General features: G+C 41.7%; 4 protein-coding genes, 1 non-coding gene and 1 pseudogene across 5 annotated transcripts; 2 read left to right on the forward strand and 4 right to left on the reverse strand.

Annotated features, from left to right (window-relative positions):
* Positions 1-1692: 1692 nt before the first annotated feature.
* LOC137940145 (peroxidase N1-like) lies at positions 1693-11154 on the forward strand. The gene is made up of 6 exons (XM_068785083.1): positions 1693-1716; positions 9062-9333; positions 9381-9505; positions 10010-10359; positions 10483-10645; positions 10733-11154. The coding sequence occupies exons 1-6, from the start codon at positions 1693-1695 to the stop codon at positions 11152-11154; spliced, it is 1356 nt and encodes a 451-aa protein (XP_068641184.1).
* LOC137941471 (uncharacterized) lies at positions 1761-4474 on the reverse strand. The gene is made up of 3 exons (XM_068786905.1): positions 4353-4474; positions 3002-3312; positions 1761-2551 (listed from the first exon to the last, which is right to left on the reverse strand). The coding sequence occupies exons 1-3, from the start codon at positions 4472-4474 to the stop codon at positions 1761-1763; spliced, it is 1224 nt and encodes a 407-aa protein (XP_068643006.1).
* Positions 11155-11423: 269 nt separating the features above from the next.
* Positions 11424-11497, reverse strand: TRNAI-AAU (transfer RNA isoleucine (anticodon AAU)). Its single transcript has one exon. It is a non-coding gene; the product is annotated as a tRNA-Ile (tRNA).
* A 337-nt stretch (positions 11498-11834) lies between these two features.
* On the forward strand, positions 11835-12717 carry LOC137940146 (ETHYLENE INSENSITIVE 3-like 1 protein; annotated as a pseudogene).
* An 833-nt stretch (positions 12718-13550) lies between these two features.
* On the reverse strand, positions 13551-16966 carry LOC137940148 (type I inositol polyphosphate 5-phosphatase 5-like). Its single transcript, XM_068785086.1, has 10 exons — positions 16907-16966; positions 16638-16713; positions 16341-16484; positions 15410-15497; positions 15215-15319; positions 14561-15110; positions 14288-14481; positions 14081-14189; positions 13830-13978; positions 13551-13749 (listed from the first exon to the last, which is right to left on the reverse strand). Exons 1-10 carry the CDS (start codon positions 16964-16966, stop codon positions 13551-13553), a joined length of 1674 nt encoding a protein of 557 aa, XP_068641187.1.
* Positions 16967-18430: 1464 nt separating this feature from the next.
* Positions 18431-22430, reverse strand: LOC137941576 (2,3-bisphosphoglycerate-dependent phosphoglycerate mutase 1-like). The gene is made up of 9 exons (XM_068787044.1): positions 22150-22430; positions 21171-21439; positions 20660-20883; positions 20456-20574; positions 20178-20334; positions 19695-19796; positions 19489-19608; positions 18858-18938; positions 18431-18762 (listed from the first exon to the last, which is right to left on the reverse strand). Exons 2-8 carry the CDS (start codon positions 21436-21438, stop codon positions 18894-18896), a joined length of 1035 nt encoding a protein of 344 aa, XP_068643145.1. The 5' UTR covers position 21439; positions 22150-22430; the 3' UTR covers positions 18431-18762; positions 18858-18893.
* Positions 22431-23171: the final 741 nt, after the last annotated feature.

A 23171-nucleotide genomic window follows, 5' to 3' on the forward strand; every position in this document is an offset into this window, starting at 1 on the left:
ATTAGAAATAACGGGGGAAGCAGGAATAGGGGAAAAATTGAGGTCGGGAAAAGGATGAGCTTGGAGGGAGGAGTGAGGCAGAACTAAATCAGGAAAGGGATCAGTAAGTTAATCTGAACATGTGATAGTATGGAAAGGGAAAACTTCTTCATGGAACACGACATCTCTGGAAAGGAAAACTTGTTTGGTTTTCACATCATAGAATTTATAACCTTTCACACCAGCTGGATAACCAAGAAACACACAAACCCGAGCACGAGGGTGAAACTTGGTGCAATGAGCAGTTAAGGTGGAAACAAAGGTTAAATAGCCAAAAACGCGGAAGATGGAATAATCAGGAGAAGTGTTATAGAGCAAATGGAAGGGGGTGTTATGGCGTAAGAGAGGAGAAGGAGTTTGATTAATTAAGAAAGCCACAGTAAGAATAGACTCAGTCCAAAAAGGGCGGAGATGCGGGATTGAAAAAATAACGATCGAGTCACATTCAAAAGGGGTTGATGTTTATGTTCAACAACCGAGTTTTGCTGAGGCCTTTCAACACATGAGAACTGGTGCAAAACTCCTTGAATTTGAAAAAAGTCAACAAAGGATAACTCAGGTGTATTATCAGATCGAAAAACCTTGATTGTGGCATCAAACTGTGTAGAAACCATGTTAAAAAAATGTGGTATCACAGAGACAACATCATATTTAGTCTTCAATAGATAAATCCAAGTAAATCTAGTACAATCATCAACAAGAGTTAAGAAAAAACGATGACCAGTATAGGAAAGAGTTTGATATGGTCCCCAAATATCACAGTGGACAAGATCAAAAGGACATGCTAACAAATGATTATGAGATTCAAAAGATAATCTACGTTGTTTAACGAGAGGACAAATATAACAAGGATCGAATTTATGTAATCTAGTTACATCACAGTTTAACTGATCCTTCAAAAAATCAAGTCTCTTAAAAGAAATGTGTCCTAACCTATTATGCCAAACATGGGCAGAAATATTGTTAACAAAAACATGAGAAACATAATTCAAATTTTGAACATTGAAGACAGAGATCTTAGATTTTGTCACCCTTGCCAATCGTCTTCTGGGTGGAGAGATCCTAGATAACAAAACAATCAGGAAGAAAACTTACTGTGAGGCCAGAGTTAGTAACTAAAGCATTAACAGAGATCAATTTGAATTTGAATTGAGGAACAAACAGTACGTCTTTAAGCATAAGGTGAGAATGCAATTTAATATCACCAGCAAAATGGACCAAAAGCTGAGAATTATTGGGCAAAGTAATAGTAGTGTGTGGGATAGCATGCAAGGAAATAAAAACATGAGCGTGAGAGCAGATATGTCTAGTGGCTCCTGAGTATACAATCCATGATTGAGGTGAAAAAATTAGAGGATTTAAAGTTACAGAAAAATAAGTACCTGCCAAGCAGTTGGATGTAGAAGATGTCGGAGCAGTAGTGATTGTTGCTGAGTTATGCAGGTGTGTAGAAAGCATTGACATGAGTTGCTGATATCGAATGGGGTCTAGATTCTAAACAAAACTTCCAACAGAAGGAGAACCTTGGCTATCATCAGCAATAGAAACTTGATGAGCAGCAGCATGAGGATTTTGGTTGGTTTTGGGTGCGGGGTCAGGCGGATAGCCATGGAGTTTGAAACAACGAGCGATAGTATGACCAATAATCTTGCAATGAGTACAATAATATTTATCCTTGTTCTGATTCTAGGGAGCACTGTAAGTCTGATTCCGAGGAGCATTTAATTCTGATTCTGAGGGGCACTGCAATTGGATTGAAATCTCTGAGAGGACTGTGAGCTAGGTTTATGAATTTCTGTCTTCCCAAATTTAACCGTAAAAGCCATCGTGTCAGTGGGAGTATGCGAACCAGAGGCTTGAGTAGTCTTCCTTTGTTGTTCTTCTTGGACAACCAGAGAAAAAACACGATTAATAAGGGGCATTGGATCCATGAAGAGCAGTTGACCACGAACTTGGGAGAAGGAGTCATCAAGGCCCATTAAGAATGACATGATATACTCCATATGGTGGAAATCAGTAAGATTTTTAACGCCACCACACGAGCATGTCCCACAAGAGCAATTAGGGCGGTAATTGCTTAGTTCTTCCCAAATGGTTTTCAGCTTGGTGAAATAAGTGCTAACGGAATCCTTGTCTTGATGCAAGTTCATCAATTCTCGTTTAAGTTGAAAAAAACGCTGGTCGTTGCGCTGTTGAAAACGATCCCAAAGGTCTAGCCAAATTTCTCGGGCAGAAGCAGTAAAAATAATACTCGCAAATATTTCCTTGGAAACCGAATTTAAGATCCAAGAGAGGACCATGTTATTATTCCAGGTCCAAGAGTTAAGCAAAATAGGATCAACACTTTGAGGTTCAGGTATGAAACCATCGACAAAACCCACTTTGTTCTTCACGGATAAGGCGATCAACATCGCACAACTCCAACTGATGTAATTTTCACCGGTGAGCAGCTGCGAGACAAGAACTTGCCCAGGGCTGTCCGAGTAGTGAATATAATATGAGTTCGATGGTTCTTAAAAAATGGAACGAGACGAACTGGTACGAAGACCAGAATCGGAAGCAGTCGTCGATGAGTAAGTTTCCATGGAGCACTGACCGAAGCAGACCACCAATGCAACGCCAAAAAAATTCATCGAGAAATTATAGCCGTGTACGCAACCACAGAATCCAATAAAAAATCTCCACCTGAAGCCAACAGTGAACGTTGCGCCAAATCAAACCAATCCAACACAAATCTTAACACAAATCTTCCAACCAAACAGATCCAGCACAAATATTTTTCCCAAGGCCAACAGTGAAGGCTACGCGAAAAAGTACCTTCGCGACCAACCAGAAAAAAAATTTACCACTGCCAACAGTTTCGTATCTCCTCAAGAACGGAAACGCCCAGACAGAAAATCTAATCAACTGCGGAACCAGACGAAGAGAAAAAAAAAAAATTAGAAGAGGTATGAAAGCTAACCTCTTTGCCGGAAAATAACCAACGGAGCCAACGGAGGGAGAAACCAGCCGCTGCAGAACGCCGATGGCCGAAAATAGGTCGTCGAAGGCCGGAAAGCTTCGCTAAAATCCTTCCTCTCGGTAACGGAACCAGACGAAATAAAATTAGAGGAGGGACGAGGACTAACCTCTTTACCGGGACGCCGATGGCCGAACCAGACAGAAAAATAATCAACGGAGTGAGAACCACCGTTGCCGAACTCCGATGGCCGAAACCAATCGCCGAAAATTTTGGGGAAAGAGACAAGGAGAGGTCCGTTGTTTGGAGATAATCTGAGAATGAGGATTAACTGCTCTGATAACATATTAAAACCTCAAACGGAAAAGAGCCGTTGAGCTCTGTCGTCGAGGAGGCGAAGTCGAGAAGACGAACAGTAAAAAAATAAATTGATTTCTCATTCATATGTTTACAAATTACAACTTAGGGTTTTATACGATGAATAAGGGTAAAATGGTAAAAACACAAATATTACAAAATAATAAAATAATAACATTCTAATAGTTAATTAAAAAAAAAGAAAAAACGGATGGATGAAGATCTGAAAAGCTTGAGGTGGAAGATGAGCTGGAGGGAAGATAAATCTTTGGTCTATTTTGTCTGCTACAGTGTCTGGACTTCTCGTTGCATCATCCTATCAAATTTACAAACTTAAACTTACATAATTGATGTTAAATGTTCATTAACAAACTGCAGAAAACAGATCTAAAGTGCTTGAGAAAACAATTTTCAATTCCGAATTGAGACAGTCTCAACATTCTTCTCTGGTCCACTGACCGACTTAGTGCTGCTTCCTCGAAACAGGCTGCCCACAGCTAATCAGTATTACTGAAGCCACTTTGGAATGGGCTCTGGATCCTCCCGAAAGGAAGAGGAGGTCAAAATCAAGCTTTCACTAATGGGTCGGAGTCAAAAGAAGCTTATGGCTGCAACTCGCTTTGTCGCCAGTTTCATCGAATTGGGCTCCACGCGTTCGACGAAAAGACCCAGAAAAGAAGTTGCTGAACAGAACGACAACAAAAGAATTATCCCTAGGCAGGGTGAGTCGGGGTGGAGAGGATGACTCCCTGTGGATCGTGTAGGGCATGTGGCTGTAATCTGAGAGCTCACCTCGTGAGCTTCCTGCCAGTGGAATTTGGTAGGTGAAGGAGCTTCATACGAAGAAAATGCTCTAGTCAGAACCAAATTAGACGATGGGAATTACATTTGAAACTTAGAGCCAAAAAAAATTTAGATTGGACGGTGCCTTATTGAGTGTAATCAACCTCAATGATATCACTAGAAATTGTCAACCCAATCCTCCCAACTCACCAACCTTGACTTTCTATCTGAATCATTGCAATGAAGCCTTGAGAATTCGTAAGCCGTCTTAGCATGAGAGAGCATCTCTGTGTTCTTTTCCTTTTTGGAGCATTTCTTCAAACGCGTTGCACCCATTCCCGCGTTTGAGTCTTTTGACCCTATCCCTTCCCTTCTCTCGTTTGACATTTTTGATGATCACTTAAAGCGCGCTTAAACTTCAGTTTTTTCAACTTCGATTTAGCAAACGTAGCACTAGATTTTCAAGTTTCATCTAATACTATCGATCAGAATTCAGAACTTGGAACAGAGACTAGTTTGAGAGACGACAGTAGGATCCGCAGAAGATATAAAAAACTGGGTTTGGGTCTTCTAAGTCTTAGTTTCTTATTATGGATTACTTATAAAAAGCAATCCATTTCAGGGTCTGCTACCCTCTTCACCGCTTGTAGATTCGATGTCTTTCCTCTGTTTGAAATTGTTCACGACGCGTTTCTGCAACTTGTCTTTTATCCCGATCCATGAAAGGTTAGCTTTTGCTACTGATAGTGACTCTCGTTCCGTCCAGCTCATATTAGAGACTTCTGACCTTCTCAAAAATTCAAATCTTTTTCTGTTAATTTTTTTCCTAACCATGGCGGCTCTGATTCACCGTCCTTGATCACAAAGCCTATAAATTCTACTTGGTGTCTCCAATATTCTCCATGCAACGACGGTCAATCGAGCAACTCTTAGCTATCTTTTCTGTCTTTTGGTATTCGTTGATGGCGTCCTCAGCAAACTTTCTTGTCTGTCTTCTTTATTGGAACAACTGAATCTCAACAAACAGATAAAGCTAAACAAATAGATGAGGATGACGATTATGGAAGATAATCCAAGATATAACCAAATCTGTTCAAATTTAAATATTTTTCAAATATTTGTAACAGATGTATCTTATCTACAAAACTCCTATAAATACAAATGCTTGTAGTCCTCCAGAATCAAGGAAGGAAAACATTGTTTCTATCTATCTTGTTTTACTTTTACATGGTATCAGAGCTTCCAAAGACATACGTCGCTCATCCATGGCTTCCAACGTGTCCTCTACAAGCCAACCTTCTTCCAACAGTTCTTCTTTGTCTACAGCCAGCTCCATTCTCCCCACCCAACTCCATCATATCATTACAATCAAACTCACCAAAGACAACTATCTTCTTTGGCGAGCCCAATTCATTCCATACCTCCGTGGTCAAAATCTCTTTGGTTATCTCGATGGTTCCATTCTTTGCCCACCTCTCACAATTCCTTCATCTTCCAATAGCTCCATACACATCCCCAATCCTGCATATATTCACTGGTCACAACAAGATCAAACCATTCTAAGTGCTCTCCTCTCTTCCCTCACCGAATCTCTTCTCACCCAAGTTATTGGTCTTACAACTTCTAGAGAAGTCTGGCTTGCATTAGAAAAATCATTTTCTTCCACTTCCTCTGCCAGAATCCTCAGTATTCGATTCCAATTATCTACTCTTAAAAAGGCCTCCCTCTCAATCACCGATTACTTCACCAAAGTAAAACAACTTTCAGATACTCTCTCCGCTATTAGTCATCCCCTCAGCCCCTCAGAAATCACCTCCTATCTTCTTGCTGGTCTTCCTTCCTCATATGACCCCCTTGTTACCTCTATAACCACCAGATTAGATCCAATCTCTATTGATGACCTATATGGTTACCTGCTCACTTATGAAAATCGCCTTGAGCACCAAAATCACTCCAATGACTTCACCTTACCCTCGGCCAATATTGCCACCTCCTACCATGGTCGAGGTCATCGTGGTTCACCTTCAAATAGAGGTGCTCCTCACTCTGGAAATCGGTTCAGAGGTAGGGGGCGTGGTTTCCAAAATACCTCACCTCACCATGTGTCAATTTCAAACAGACCTCAATGCCAAATCTGCTCCAAAATTGGCCATACAGCTACTACTTGTTGGTATAGGTTCGACCAACAATTCCAACCTCCCTCCACACCAAATCCTCAAGCAAACATAGCTCAATCACACCCACCTCCTACTCCAACTCCTGCACTAAAATATGATCCAAACTGGTACCCTGACACTGGTGCAACAAATCACATTACCTCCAATCTCCACAACCTTTCCCTCAATGCAGATCCCTACCCTGGATCGGATCAAATTCAAGTGGGCAATGGTCAAGGTTTGAAAATTCTTCACACTGGCTCTTCTCTTCTTCATTCAGCTTCAAAATCTTTCGTTCTCAACAAAATCTTGCATGCTCCTGAAATCAAAAAGAACTTATTATCAGTTTCTCAATTCACAAATGATAATAATGTTTATTTTGAATTTCACCCGTCCTTTTTCTGTGTCAAGGATCCATCCTCGGGAGCTATCCTCTTTCAAGGACCGAGTAAGAATGGTCTTTATCCGCTGCATCCTCTCTCATCTCCCTCCACCAGTCCAGCTTCTTACATTGGCGAAAGAGTCTCGGTTTCACAATGGCGTGCACGCCTCGGTCACCCTGCTTTACGGACAGTGAAAGCAATCATTTCCAAGCATCATCTCGCAGTCACCAGTAATAAAAGTTTTTCAGTTTGTCATGCTTGTCAATTAGGGAAAAGTCATAAATTACCATTTCATTTATCCCCATCTAGTTCCTCTACTCCTTTTGAGTTACTATTTATGGATGTATGGGGGCCCTCACCCACCGAGTCTTTTCATGGAAATTTCTATTACTTAAGCATCATTGATGATTTTTCTAAATTCATTTGGCTTTTTCCTATCATTGCAAAATCAAAAGTTGCACATACCTTCATCACTTTCCAACTTCAAATTGAACGCTACTTTGACTGTAAAATCAAAAGCGTGCAAACTGATTTTGGAGGTGAATTTCAGGCTTTAAAATCACATTTTCTCACCTCTGGCATCATTCATCGTCTATCATGTCCCCACACTCACGAACAGAATGGTACTGTTGAACGTCGTCATCGTCACATCGTTGAAACGGGTCTCACTCTCCTGGCCTCTGCGTCTGTTCCCCACCAATATTGGGACGATGCTTTCACCACTGCCGCCTACCTCATAAATCGCCTCCCCTCTCCCGTCATTCAACACAAAACTCCACTTGAACGCCTCTTCAACCAACCTCCCGATTATACATTCCTCCGTACCTTCGGGTGTGCCTGTTGGCCCTATCTTCGCCCATATAACTCACACAAAATGTCTTACCGCTCCGACCTCTGTGTCTTCCTTGGTTACAGCCCCAATCATCGAGGATATCGGTGCCTGCAACAATCAACAGGCCGAATATTTATCTCCAGGCACGTAATCTTCGATGAATCCCGTTTCCCGTTTCAGCAACCAGATTCTTCCTCTCCCGCATCCCAGACCCCTCTCCCATCACTACCCTCATCTCTCTCTCTTTCAGAATCTAACTCGTCACAAACACACCCCCCATTGCAAAATCCCCTTCTGTCGCAAAATCTTCTTCAGTCAACGACAAATCCCCTTCCGTCGCAACCTCCCCTTCCATTGACGGCAAATCCCCTTCCGTCGCAACCTCCCCTTCCGTTAACGGAAAATCCCCTTCCGTCGCAACCTCCTCTTCCGGCGCACAACAACCTCTCATCGCAAAATACCCTTCCGTCGCAGAATGAATTTCCGTTGCAAAATCCAAACCCGACGCACATTCCGAACCCGTCGCCACATAACCCTCCGTCGCAACCAGACCTACCGTCCCGCCCAAAATCTCAACCCGAACCCCATGTTGAAAATCAAAACTCCCATCCCATGATCACACGATCCAAAAATAATATACACAAACCCAAAAGTCTCCCCCCAGATATGACTCCCCCTCCACGGGCCTTAATCACTGAAACCCAGGAAATTGAACCTACTTCATTCTCTACTGCCTCGAAAAATCCACATTGGAGACAGGCCATGATTGAAGAATTTCAGGCCCTCATCGATAATGGCACATGGGCTCTAGTTCCTCCACAACCCAACATTAACCTCGTGGGCTGCAAGTGGGTTTACCGAATCAAGAAACGGGCTGATGGGTCCATCGATCGCTACAAAGCCCGCCTCGTTGCAAAAGGCTTTCATCAATTGCCAGGTATTGACTATGATGCTACCTTTAGTCCAGTGGTCAAGGCCACAACCATTCGCACTGTTATCTCTTTTGCAGTATCACACAGTTGGCCTATACGACAACTAGATGTCAAAAATGCCTTTTTACATGGAAATCTACAAGAAACGGTTTACATGACCCAACCTCCTGGTTTCTCAGATCCATCATGTCCTGAGTTTGTGTGTCATCTCCAAAAATCTCTTTATGGGCTCAAACAAGCACCCCGTGCTTGGTTCTCACGACTCAGCAATAAACTAGTAGAAATGGGTTTTACTGGTTCCAAGGCCGATACTTCCTTATTCATTTTCAGGTCAACACATACTGTTATTTTCTTACTCATATACGTTGATGACATTATCATCACTGAGCCTCACCAATATTTTTTACACTCAATCATCACCAATCTTCAGCAAGATTTCGCCCTAAAAGATCTTGGGCCGCTTCACTATTTTTTGGGTATTGAGGCACTACATGATGATCGTGGACTTTTTCTCTCACAACAGAAATATATTTTTGACCTGCTCAAGAAAACCAATATGCTACAAGCTAAGCCAGTTAACTCCCCCATGTCCACAACAGCCAACTTATCAATATTCAAAGGTGATCCTTTCAGTGATCCTACTCTTTATCGCAGCACAGTTGGCTCTCTCCAGTATCTCTCTTTTACAAGACCCGACCTCGCCTTTGCAGTCAGCAAAGTATGCCAGTTCATGCAGCGTCCAACTACAGAGCACTGGACCGCAGTCAAACGCATTCTTCGATATCTTAAGCAAACTATTCACCATGGCATTCTCATCCGCCGTAACTCATCCACAGAAATACATGCTTTCTCTGATGCCGATTGGGCCGGTTGTCCCGACGACAGACGATCTGTAAGTGGTTATTGTGTATATCTTGGTTCTAATTTAATATCATGGAGCTCCCGCAAACAACCAACGGTTTCACGATCCAGTACCGAAGCAGAATATCGTGCCATTGCTAATACCACTGCAGAAGTTATGTGGCTCCGCTCTCTTCTCATTGAACTCGGCATCTCAAGTCAACGTACAACTACACTCTGGTGCGATAATATAGGGGCCACATATCTCACGGCTAACCCTCTCTATCACTCACGCACAAAGCACATCGAACTAGACATTCACTTTGTGCGCGATCAGGTTGCCCAACGTCAACTACAGGTTCGGTTCATCTCCAGCGCAGATCAACTAGCTGACTCATTCACAAAAGCGCTTCCCACTGCACGTTTCTGCCAACTTCGAGCCAATCACAATGTACACGAGCTCCCATTGCGATTGAGGGGGCGTATTGGAACAACTGAATCTCAACAAACAGATAAAGCTAAACAAATAGATGAGGATGACGATTATGGAAGATAATCCAAGATATAACCAAATCTGTTCAAATTTAAATATTTTTCAAATATTTGTAACAGATGTATCTTATCTACAAAACTCCTATAAATACAAATGCTTGTAGTCCTCCAGAATCAAGGAAGGAAAACATTGTTTCTATCTATCTTGTTTTACTTTTACATTCTTTGCTTCCTAGCAATAGTAGTCCTTCGAGTTCAAGGGCAAGGCACGCGAGTGGGTTTCTACTCAACTTCATGCCCACGAGCCGAATCCATTGTTCGTTCTACAGTTCAGAGGCATTTTCAATCAGACCCAACAGTCGCTCCTGGTCTGCTTCGTATGCATTTCCATGACTGCTTCGTGCAGGGCTGTGATGCTTCAATTCTCATCAGTGGAGCTGGCACTGAGAGAACTGCTCCACCGAATTCTCTGCTGAGAGGTTACGAAGTTATAGACGAAGCCAAGACCCAGCTGGAGACTGCCTGCCCTGGTGTGGTCTCTTGTGCAGATATCCTCGCGCTGGCTGCAAGGGATTCTGTTGTTCTTGTAAGTAGTAAATCATCACCTTCATATACCTAGTACTCTTCAGCTATTGTGTTCTGTATTTTGTTCCATTTCTTCATTTTCATCTATGATGAGTGAAATGGTTAAGGCGGCGATTCCGTGCAGAGCAAGGGAGTAAGCTGGGCTGTGCCTACCGGGCGAAGAGATGGAAGAGTGTCGTTGGCCTCCGATACCTCAAATCTGCCGTTCTTTAGAGACACAGTGGACGTCCAGAAGCAGAAATTCGCTGCTAAAGGGCTCAACACTCAGGACCTCGTCACCCTCGTTGGTTAGCATTGTCATCTTCATTTTACAAAACCATTTCAAGTTTCATCACCCTTGAGATTAATTTTTGACATATCGTCTTGATTATTAGGTGGACACTCAATTGGAACATCGGCCTGCCAGTTCTTCAGCTACAGACTCTACAACTTCACCGCAGATGGTGGAGCGGATCCCACCATCGATGCCGCCTTCCTTCCACAGCTGCGAGCTCTCTGCCCAGCCGGCGGCGACGGCAGCAAAAGAGTAGCTCTGGACACCGGAAGTGGCAACAGATTCGACGTTTCCTTCTTCAATAACATAAGGAACGGACGAGGAGTTCTCGAATCAGATCAAAAGCTGTGGACAGACGCTTCCACCCGCACTTACGTTCAGCGTTACGGAGGACCCATAAGGGGTTTGCTCGGACTGCGTTTCGACGTGGAGTTTGGAAGGTCGATGGTGAAGATGAGCAAGATCGAAGTGAAAACGGGTGCGGGAAGCGAGATTCGAAGAGTCTGCTCTGCGGTGAATTAGCTACTAGTTTGTGTTTCAATCGATTGTGGACGAATAAATTGTAACTGTAATTTTTTTCATTCAGAAAAGCAATTTAAGATGATTCATATCTCGTAGTTACAGAAGAATGATTTGATCGAAATCTTTTGTTGTTTGGACATTCGGGCGTCTGACTTTATATTTCTTATTAGCCAATGATTAAAAAAAGCTTAGACAAATGAACTGTTCTTAAGCAGCTTCGGCATGCAGTTTACTGTTAATAAGCCAAATCAGGAAAAAAAAATTATCTTTGGCCCATGCAGGTCTCGAACCTGCGACCTTCGCGTTATTAGCACGACGCTCTAACCAACTGAGCTAATAGGCCGGTTGGTGATTAGTAAGTAAGGTAAGTATTATAATCATAAATATATCACGGTATCGATTTAACCTGAACACCCTTTTTTACGGGGAAATTGCAGTCTCCATCTTCCAATGCATCGAAGGTGGATGTGTACTGGAACGATCTAAATCACCCAAATGTCAGGGGTGAGAAGAAGAAGCTTACTAATTAGCTGCTCTGCTTTCCTTGGTGAGACCGTTTGCCCGAGCTTCTCCTGCTTCCTTCGATTTTAACAGGTTTTCCGAACTCCAGACATGGTAGGTATTCAATTCATGGACGACGATAACGGGTCGCCTCTGAAGGAGAGAAAGAGGATTACGGGATGGGCGTGGACGGGGTGGAGAAGCGGATGTGGAAGGATCAGATGCGCTTCCAAGGGCTCGAGGATAAACGGAACGTGTCCGGTTCTGGCTGGTCGGATCAACTCACGGCGGCAGCCGAGGAGCAATTTCATCGGAAGAAGATGGCAAGGTCCTAAGATGCGATTCTCACGTACATGCTCAAGATGATGGAGGTCTGCAAGGCGAAAGGGTTCGTCTACGGAATCATCCCGGACAGCGGCAAGCCGATCACGGTTTCTTCTGATAATCTCCGGGAATGGTGGAAAGAGGTGGTGAAAATTGACCGGAACGCCCCGACGGCGGCGAAGGAGTTCCTGGGGGAGGGGACAGCAGCATGATAGAACTAGTTTGCTATGTCAGTAGCCATCAAGAACTACAAGACGCGACACGGGGTTGCTTCTTTCGGCGCTTATCCAGCATATGTATTTTCCCACAGAGGAAGTTGCACAGGAGAAGGGGTTACCGCTGTTGTGGTGGCGGACGGGGAAAGAAACGTGGTGGGTAAATCAGGGGACGGCGGGGGAACAAGGGCCGCCTACCTACCGGAAGCCTCATGACCTGAAAAAGGCCTGGAAGGTGACTGTTCTCACTGCAGTCCTGAAGCACATGTCCCCGTACTTGAACCATGTCAGGGAGATGGTGAAGCAGTCCAAGTGCTTGCAGAACAAGATGACAACCAGGGAGACCAAAACTTGGGGCTGTGTGGTGGATCAAGAAGAAGCCCTCCTCGACCTCATCGATAAATCTCTTAAACCTCCACCCCAGAAGCGGACAGTGTACACGTGCCAATACGAGAAATTTTCACGGAAGGAGCCCCGTTCAGGGTTTAGTAGGAGCTCTCGAAGCCATCATCAGTCCCTCTGATGATGATAGAGAAGACAAGCGACCAAGGAGCGCAGGTCTGTCTCAGATCGGCACAGCAGAAGAGGGTCTCAGGTATGTCGATGAGGTCACGGAAACAATCTTACAGTGCGAGAAATACAGTGTGGATCGAGTCAGAGCCGGAACATAGAGCGAGAGAAGACTAATTAGACGCTGAGCAAGGGTACTAATGGTGGCTTCAGCTTTAGTACAGAGGGATTTCATAGATGACAGAATGGGGATAGAATTTGAAAAGAAGAAAGAAGAAATGAAGCTGAATGAGAATCTATTTGGGAGGGAAGTGAAGGAATCACCGGAAGTGGAGGCCGTACTCAGCTTGAAGAATCAGATCTTTCGGGGTTTTCAGCCAGGAGGACGAGATAAATTACTCTTACCTCAGTTGAGAAAAAGGCCAGTACACAAAAAAAAAAAAAAAAAAAATTCCTTAATCAACAAATATTTGGACAAATATGTTTCATTTTCATGTTATCAATTATCAATAGTAAAAAAAATTTAATTGACCAAATAAAATGGCGATCATGAACAACAGATAACACCACTCTCCATTTTTCCTTCCTGTAAACCATCCGTTCCAACTCTAGCGAGTAAGAACACGATAAAGAAATCAATGGGCATCGGTACTAAATATATTGCACAATTATGGTAAAGCTACGTGTTACACCACTGTGTTGCCTCTATATTTATCATCTCCCCCATCACGATTCACCGGTAAGCAAGAGTCACACAAGGAATTAAATGGTCTGAAAGAGCTTGCTTGATCTATACATGGAAGAAGAAGAAGAGGAGGAGGAGGAGGAAGATGAAGCGGTTCTGTTTCAGAATTCATAGAAACTATGCCTCTGCTGTATGAATTCATCGCCCAGCCGTGCCCCGTGCCTCCCCAAGCTCTTACAGCTCATTTCCACCTCGGTCACGAAAACTGCACAAACAGGTCTGTGATCGGAGAACCTAGACTCACCTCGGATGTACGAAAGCTGCTCAATGCCATTCCCGCGCCAAAGGATACGATCGCACCTGTAACACAGATGAATTCAGTTTTGGGTTTGGTTCAAGTAGAGAAAATTGAATGGAGTTTTGGAAGATTGACTAGTTACCAGGCCGGCGTCCGCCGTTTCTTTTTAGACTTCACCGTCTCTCCGGCGTAAGAGTCGGAGTTGTAAGAGTACTTGTAGGTTGGTGCGAAGAAGATTTTTCCCTCGTGCCAGCTTGAAAATACTCTTCCAGCTTTTCTCTCGATTATCAGCTGCAGTTCATTAGTTTGTTCGATCATAGAAACGGGATTTTTATAATTTGCAGAACTAGTCTATAAATTGAAAACTAATCAATTGCAATGAGAGAAACGGACCTGATCCTTCTCCAGAAGTGCATCCCAATCGTTGTCCTCCAGGAGCACCCGTGTTTCAGCATAGCTGAGAGCTATTCGGTAGTTCAGGTCTCCGAGCCATATTATACGACTGCGGCAGTTGAATCACAATCGTTAAGAAAGATTAATAATCTTTCAATAAAACTCTTGAGCTGCATTGAGATTAAGGTTGTGAGATTGGGATTATACTCATGCTCGTGAATTTTCTCTGGAATTCGACGACGAGAGTGCTTGCAGATTCTGGGGAACTGTGTGCTCTTCAGTATCTCTGCAACATCTGAGTTTCTTCTTAGCTCGTCCCCTTCCTTCTCTCCCGAAGCCAAATGACTACAGACGAAGCAAAACGAGGTCTTGTGCAGTGTCATGCTCACTGAAATGCAACCCTACGAGACAAATTGATCACCCCATCAGCCTCGAGATCATTTTTCACTGTAAGAAAACGAACAAGGAAGAAATAGAAACCTTGTTCCCAAGGCAACCCATGATCCCCCTCCCAACACAGGAGGCACGGAGATGGCCAATATGAGGCACAAGCTCAGTCCTCGCCCACACTGACAGAAAGATGCCCACCATCTGCTTACTCGTGATTAAACAATAATTCAACTGATTCGGCGGATTGAAGTCCGACATCGAGAAACTGGGTTTGTAGGTGTCATCGTCGTAGTTAAGATCATGCCGGTTGATCAAGTCACTGAGCTCCGTCGTTCTCCGCCGCATTGACAGAGACTCCGAGTTGCAGTTACATGTCTTCAGCAAGCCATTGTCGATCCTGAGGTTCCTCTTCAGGACTTTAAGAGTAGACTTCTGGAAGAAGTGAAGCCCAGTCTGCGACTTGGACTCCTTGTTAAACTTGGAGCTGTTGGAATCCGAAGAAGAACATACGCCGTTGTCCCCGAAAGGGTCACTGGGTCTGTTGAGAGCTTGGCTGATGAGGCTCAGCCATCTCACTGCAGGCTCATTGTCTTCTATCACCAAAACATTTCCTGCATTTAAAGGAACGATTTCCTGAAACCTGAAGAAAACACAAAGAACAACCACGCCATTATTTTATCAACTCAAGCTAATTCTAAACAGTTTTCCTTGTTTTCTCTCAAGAGGATTAATCAATCACCATACCCTATGACATAAATGTCTGAAGAGCCTTCGACCTGCAAGAAATCTTCCAAGTTGAGGTCGGGGGAGGGGCATCTTCCGCCCACATTCCATGTTCCAACAAATATCCTACCAATTAAATGAAATGAGAAAAAGAAACTGCAGGAATTAATTTATGAACCTTCATGAACAGAAGATAAATTTTCAGTTAATATATACCGGAATTCCTGAACATCACCACCGCGGTCCATATTGCGATCGTAGTTACTGAGATTCAATCCTTCTAGTCTCGAGCTTGTGTGCCTTTCTGGATCAAAAAGATGTCAAACCTTGATTCGCAAGATGAATTTTTCTTTAGACATGGCTATTACCTCGGAATTTTCACGCTTAAAGAACTTGAATCTTGGAAACAACATGTTCTATCTTTTACAACAAGATTTTGTTAACTGTGAATCAATTCTGGAAACTCTCAAAGCTAATTCGATGAACTCCTATTTTATAAACTGTCTAGCACAACGGTTTAACACATGAAACCCATCATAAACTGACAGAAAATCTTTCCATCTCTTTCCTTTTTAAGGATTAGAATAACAAACTGACCCATATTTACATTGAAATTAAACAAAACTTCCAAGGATCACTCCAGTCTGCAACCTCGTGGCAGATTTAGCGGAGGTCTCAATGGTTATTTTTATTTCTTTCATGCATAACCTTTAAATGGGTGGATTGGCTTTTAAAGACTTCCCCTCAGGGAAGGGACAAAGACCCAAGCAAGTACATTCAATGTACGTTAGAAAAACAGACTGAAACAAGTCCATCAGATGTATGACAGAAAGAAAGAAAGAAATCTCCTGGCAAATGGCTACAATTTCTACTCTTACAGATCAATGACTCCATTACTTTTCTGTTGAATTTATAGGCTTGGATGGGTCCACAAGCCAGGTTTTGTTTTACGTGCAGCAGACGAAGAATTAAAAAAGTCCACTGAGGTAGATAACCTACTACAAATATATCTCCATCACGGCCAGTTTCCGATGCTTTTCATTTGTTTCTTGATTCTCAGAAGCATGATTTCTATCTAAAATAATGTGTTTGAACACACGAGAGAATGAAGCTGTTTAAAACAATTTACGTTAGAGGTTATGATCACCTGAGAAGCTCTTTCTCATCACTGGAGGAGCGTCTAAGAAACCCCTCTTTGCACCAGAAGTGAACCTCCTCTCCAGTTCTGTACCATGAAAAAAAAAAAAAAAAACCACGAATGAGAGAGAGTGGAACTCAAAGATTTTTGGCTCTCTCAGTTCGGTTTAGACATTATTTGGAGGGTATTGATGTGAAGCCATTGTTGTGCTTTCATTGTAGATATCTGACTCTCAAATAATAGAACGAAAACGACAATTTGTTCACTAGTGCAGATTGATTCAGTTTAAATGAAAGAGCAGTATACCACGAGCAGCTTCATTTCTCCCGAAAATCTCATCGCCTTTCCCATCCTTCTTCCCGAATATCTTCGGAAGGATAAACTTCAGAAGATAATGGCAATTGAAAACGGAAACAAGTAAGAAATTAACCAATAAAGAGAATAAGGAATCGGGCATTGTATTTGATATTGCATTCTGAATCATTAAAAGTAAAAAAATTGTAATCTCCTCTCTCTAAACAAACTTAACATAGATTTGAGAGAGAGAGAGGGAGAGAGAAAAGAGCAATAATTACCTTCTTCTTCTTCTCGTTCTTGATAGAATTGTCCGGGGTGGTGGAGGGAGATTTTGCCATGTCTTGGTCGGCCTTTCCCCGCGGAGGCGCTGGCGACATTCATTCAACGGTGAATGGTTTTCTGGGTCTTATTCCGGTAACACCCCACTGTCATACTTAGCCAGTCGAACACGAAGCCAATTACACCACCAGCAACAACTAGAACAAAGCAAAAATTACAAAAACCAACGAAACCCAGAAGTTTTGTTAATCAGGAGATGAAAAGGCAGAAAGGGGAAACGAAGAAAGATCTTGTTTTGCAGTAACTGGCTTTTCTTTGGGAGATCTGAGTTAGTTTTTTTTTCGCACGAAACAAAACAAACTTCCCACCCCGCCGTTTCCTTCGGGAAGGCTCTGCAAAATGGAATGACCGCGTCAACGTTGATATGGGGACAGATACACCCACGTTCATTTACGTGGGTGGCCGCCTCTGTTTTCCTGCTCCAGTTCCGTGATTTTCTGATTTCTTCTTCCTTATAATGGCTTCTTGTTGATCCATTTCTATTCTGATCTCTTACAGAGATTATTTCATGACCCCATTTTAAATGAACTTGGTTTTGTGTCAGATTTTCAGTTCCGGAACCGAATTTGTCGTCATCAGATTGAAGAAAAACAGCACTTTTAGAAAGAATTTGGGCTTGTATTAAGAATTTGAAAAGAGATTAAGCACAATTATATCCATTACTGAACATGCAATTTCTAAGTAATTATATTTGCATGATTAAAAATATTCCTATATTTTCCCTGTTAGATTATTTTCACCATTTAATAGTAAAATCTTGTTGAACTCTTGTAAATGCCATGAAAACTATTAATATTAAACCATTTCATCTCTCATGATGATGTTAGCAGACTTCTTATAATACTCATTTCAACAAAAATTCTGATAATTGCTATGGCAAATATATAAACCAGAAAAATTATCATAGAAAGAAAATTTTCAATTAGCCTGAAGCATCGCAACTTAAAGAAGTATTTTTTACTTAAATGAAAGTAACCACTGAAAAAACAGATTGTTTGCAAAGATCCTATTGCAACATCTTTATATTTTGGAGATAATTGTTTTTGCTGGTTGATTGGTTTTTTCAATCAGTGTGCTGATCTAATTATGAAACCCACAAATTGGGATTTCAAAAACCCATCTGTTGCCATCCGTAATTATAGATTAGTCTGGTTTGGAGTTAAAAAGAAACACTTTCGATTAGGTTTAAATTGGAGAGAGTTTTAGTTTTCACTACTGCAAATATAATCTGACATGAATTCGAGACTGTCAATGAGCACTTTTTTTTTTTCGTTTCCATCTCGGATTCATCCAAGAAAGCCCGCAGAAAGCTATTCCCACTGGAGAACCCTCCATTTAATAACATCAGATATAAATTCAGACTGGTTATAAAACATCCGACTGAACCAACGTGTTCTGGGTTGCTGGTCGGCGCCCATGTTAGTGCAAGAATTATACGCAAAATGAGGATCAGGAACTTCTGATGAACAAAATGCCATTCACCACCAAATATCATCATGAATGTTACAAAAACTTTAAACAAGAAACGACTCGGTTTGATAAATGACAGAAGAGCACATACAATGGTGTGTAAGTGGAGTTTAAGAAGAAAAATTTTCCTGAGAAGAAAAAAAAAGGGGACTTTTAACTCTTGGAGACAATCCAACAGAAATTCCATGCACAGAACAACTATTTTCATCAGGTATACAGTAGTAACTTCCTAACGGTACAACTCCTGACTTGACAAGAGATGAAGGGTGATAAATGAAACAGCATCCGACTCGACTTTCAACATGTGATTATCCGTGACTAACACCTGCAAATGAACAAATAAAAGCAGCAGATTAGAGGAGTCTACAAGAGAAAAATATACCAGAAAGCAAGTTACTGCTTATGAGGTTGAGAAGTTACCTCTTAGTAAGACGGGGGAAATAGCAATGGAAAAAATCAGTGCCGCATTTCATCTAACTTCTGCCTATAGAGAGCCAAAGTCTGGATACCAAGAAGAACTGGAGTTAACATCACAAGAAACACACGATGAAATGTAAATGTATGATCATTGAAAGCATAGAAATGAGGATAAGCCCATCTTTAATCACTATCTGAATCCACCAACTTTAATCACAAGTTGTCTTGCGATAGGAACAGCATTTTGTTCATCGTAGAGACTCTTGAGTTAGAATTTTAATGACTAATAATGGTCGTGAAGCTCCAACAAGCTGCTATAGTTTTATTTCTAAATAGGAAGTCCAGATCAACAGCAGGAAGGTCCAGTTATCAGAATATTCAGGCTCATTCCTGGGGATCCCTTGTTTTCAGTTTGATTGCTTGATTGTGGGAGGGTCTCCTAGCCATCATTGTCAGAATAGTTAATGGCATCTAGAGTTACAAATAACTGCAAAATATTCAGTCATATTCACAGAGGCCTATCATCAGAAGTCCATCTACAGAGGCAATAAGCTCAAATTTGGAAGCAGGGGAACCTGCGTCTTGTTCTATTAACAAAGACCAGAATATATTTTGGAATAATGAACTTGCATACCCTAGTGTAGGCATAGACGCTTGCTTCAGATGGTCCAACCGGACTACCTCTTCTAATGAATTTTCCTTCTTTAAATATGTAAAGCATAGGGATGCCAGTTGATAGCTCTAAGCTTATAACCTGTGACAAGAAACAACTCATAATTAGTACCAACATAGTGCAACATAAAACAGTTAATATATTTTCTGCAGCACTTCCAGCATTACCTCTTGAGACGTTAGTTTATCAAGGTACATAATTATGGATCTCAAAGAATTCCCATGAGCTGCAATCATCACATGCTTCCCGGACAATAGCTGGGGCTCAATCTGCCATGCAATCCATTTCGGTGTTCAGACTTTGATACAGGTAAAACAAATGATGTTCCCAAATCCTAGACACGTAATGATAAACGAAAACTAAACTCCAGCAGATTCAATCTTTAAATGATCAAACACATCCTAGAACCCTACACCTGGAAACATCTAAATACATTGCCCCAGCACAAAAAGAAACGTCTAACTTCTTGGGGAAGGAACAACAAGGTGTTGTCTTCGACATCTCTTCGAAAAAAGAAATGTGCCTACTGGTTTTCTTTGTTCATGTCTCTCTTCAAAATGCATTTTCCAAGTTTTTCTACACGATAATAATATGAGAGAGAGAGAGAGAGTGTGTGAGTGCCAGAGAGAGAAGGATGTCCCCATGCTTACATGTTCTCGAAAATAAGCAACAGCTCTCTGAGCGCACATTTCTAGGCTCTCGCCATTTGGAGGGGGGATATCATAACTTCGGCGCCATTCATGCACTTGCTCTTTCCCGAATCTGTCAGCTGTTTCCTGCTTGTTCAGACCCTGCAACTCCCCATACCTGCAACAACAAGCAGCCATGAAAGGCATATACATTTAAAAATTAGACAAAGATAAAGAAAAAGGTCAGAATTAAAGCAAGAAAATAAACTATATGAAGCAGAAGAATGAGATGTCTTTACATTCTTTCATTCAACTGCCACGCTGTTATGACTGGGATAGACTGTTTCATTGTTTCTTCACTGTAAATCTGACTCCAAACTTTTGCCTGTTCCGTCTCATTGTGCATTATAATTGGCACCTACAGACATTATTACCAATTAGTTTTTTATCTCAGGGAGGAGAAGAAAAGCGAAAAATACAAGTTGTTACAAATTAAATTCTACCTTCTTCCGGCGGTGTTGGGTCATAGCAAGCATAGCAGTCATCTGTGCACGGATTAAAGCAGATGTGTAAATCATGTCAACTGGTATATTGCTAATTCTTTTACCAGCTTCAACAGCCTCTTCCACTCCTTTTTTGGTCAAAGGCACATCCACACATCCCGTGAACAAATTTTTCTCATTCCACAAAGACTCACCATGTCGAATTAAAATCAATGCAGTTTCATCTGAATAATCATAGAATAAATGAAAAATAATAAGATAAGGTTAAAAGAGGAAAACCCTGGATAGAGCTTTCCCCTAATCCGTAAAAAGATGAGGATTGAAAGCTCTGTATTCAAATTTCAAACAACCTGATATTACAGGAAAAAATAAAAGCACAACACATACAATTTCAGTTTGAGTAAACTGGTGACGCAGCAAATGATGAAACAGACTTCAGTGTTATTCAAGCAAGAACAACAAAGGAAAGTTCAATAAAGGACTTCATAAATGATGAGAGGGAGAGCTTTACTTGATTTCTTGCGAGAATCACTGATGCTTTTGTCTGAGGTCAACAAGACTTGATCTGCAACTGATGTATTAGATGCAGATGCACGGATGACACTTAATCTTAAGCCAGATGAGTGACAAGCTCCTCCTCTCACCAAGCAAGTGTCACCAGAGTTACCCTTTGCAAGTTTAACAGAGACATTCCCAAACCCTTTTAGAGAACCAAAACCATCAAAACATTCATGGGAATGAAGTGGTCTACCTCCTTGGTGAAACGTAGCTACTGCCATTCTGGAATATCACCAAACAATTGTAGAAATTATCAGGCCAGACTGGTTTTTGCAGTGGACATACAAATGAAGCTTAATAAAAAGTTCACACAAATAGAGCTTATGGTAGTTCAATTAAGATTGCGGAATATGATAACTAGGGAGAATAAATCAATGAATACTCCATTTACATTGCAAGCAGTTTTTTTTAGTACAAAGAAGTAATTCCTCCTTAAAACTCAAAAGTTTTTCAAATCCAGCAGCCACGCATCTAAGCTTCAAAAAAATCATTTCGCAGACGGATTTCCAGTTCTTACGATAGAGATCAAATCCTATTACCATCCGAACATGCGCATGAGCGGTACAACCAATTGAGAAGTCCATGTACCATTTATCAGAAATTAATCGAAAACATATTTTTCGTTTGTGTCTCTCAACCTGAAACTGATAATTAAAAAGAAAAAGGAAGAAAAAACGATATAAATCTAAACAAAACGAGCCATAAATGTACCAAAAACTTAGCAGACTAACGACAGAAACTAAGTCATAAAGAAAACGAAACACTAAACATCCACATTCATTCAATCTCATTCCCAAACAGAGCAAAACCAAAAGAGATCCATCATACAAGCTCAACCAACGGAAAAAACTACAACGCAGCCGAAGTTCCCAAGAACAAACAATAACTCCACAACCCTTTTCGATTTACAAAATCCTCAAATAGAAGCCGACCTTTATACAGAGACAGAGGCCGAATCAACAAAGGGATCCGTCAAAACCGAAGGCGAAGAGGCCACTATCAGAACCTTAGGAGACAGCAACACCCAAGAGCAGAAGAAGACGAGAACTCCAGAAGAGCATGTGGGTTCAAAATGACAGGTGTATATCGAAGAGATCGTCTTGAGATGTAAGAAACAAGGGAAGCTCTCTCCCTCTCTGTCTCTCCTTGTAGTAAGAAAAGGAGAAGGGGTGGCAAATTTATAGAGGTCGACGCATCGGACGCCAAATATAGAGGCGTTGTGAATGTTGGTAGGTGACAAAAGTCGAAGAACTCAGAAGGGGTCGTTGGCTTTTGGTAACGTTCTCGGCTGTTTCTCTCTGAAATCAAACGTGACAAAAGTAATTCACAATTCAGAAATATAACCCAGGTCAAACTCTGACAGTTCCCAGTTTTCCCCTCTTCAACAGGCCGCCACTGGCACAGTCTCACGCGGGATCTCCAATGGGATAATGTGCTCACAAGGATCATAAAGTGTAAAATCTATGCGATTGCTTTCTTGTCCTACTCTGCTGAAGGTATTCTGCAGATCAACCGATTCAATACCTCAAAATTCATCTACCCACTTGAAAAAAAACAAGTCCAACTTGGCTGCAAATCAAATGCAGTGAATGGTCCAATCATGAACCTAACTAGATTTTGAGGAACCAATTACTATAGTTGCCCTGCATGGTTTATGGCACTAATCAAATTAATCTCTGGATTTGATTTTCCAAGCTGAAACGAGTTTCAACAATGGTTCATTAGAACCACTTCAATCATGAGATTGAAGCTTGATTGAGTATGATTTTACTATTAAATAACTTTGTCACACAGGTGAGACATATTCTTGAATGGACCATAGTAAACTTTCCCATTAATTTGATGCAAATTTTGCTAACTACTCTAAAAGGGGTCGAGTGTGATTGGACAATGGTGGACCTACTTTATCTACCAAAAGGCTTAATGGACCCATTCTCTTTGGTGGTAATGAACG

This window comes from Aristolochia californica, unplaced genomic scaffold (assembly GCF_029961685.1).
Source record: "Aristolochia californica isolate CCGP_79_NKW_82.1479 unplaced genomic scaffold, dmAriCali1.0.hap1 SCAF_9, whole genome shotgun sequence".
Taxonomy (NCBI): domain Eukaryota; kingdom Viridiplantae; phylum Streptophyta; class Magnoliopsida; order Piperales; family Aristolochiaceae; genus Aristolochia; species Aristolochia californica.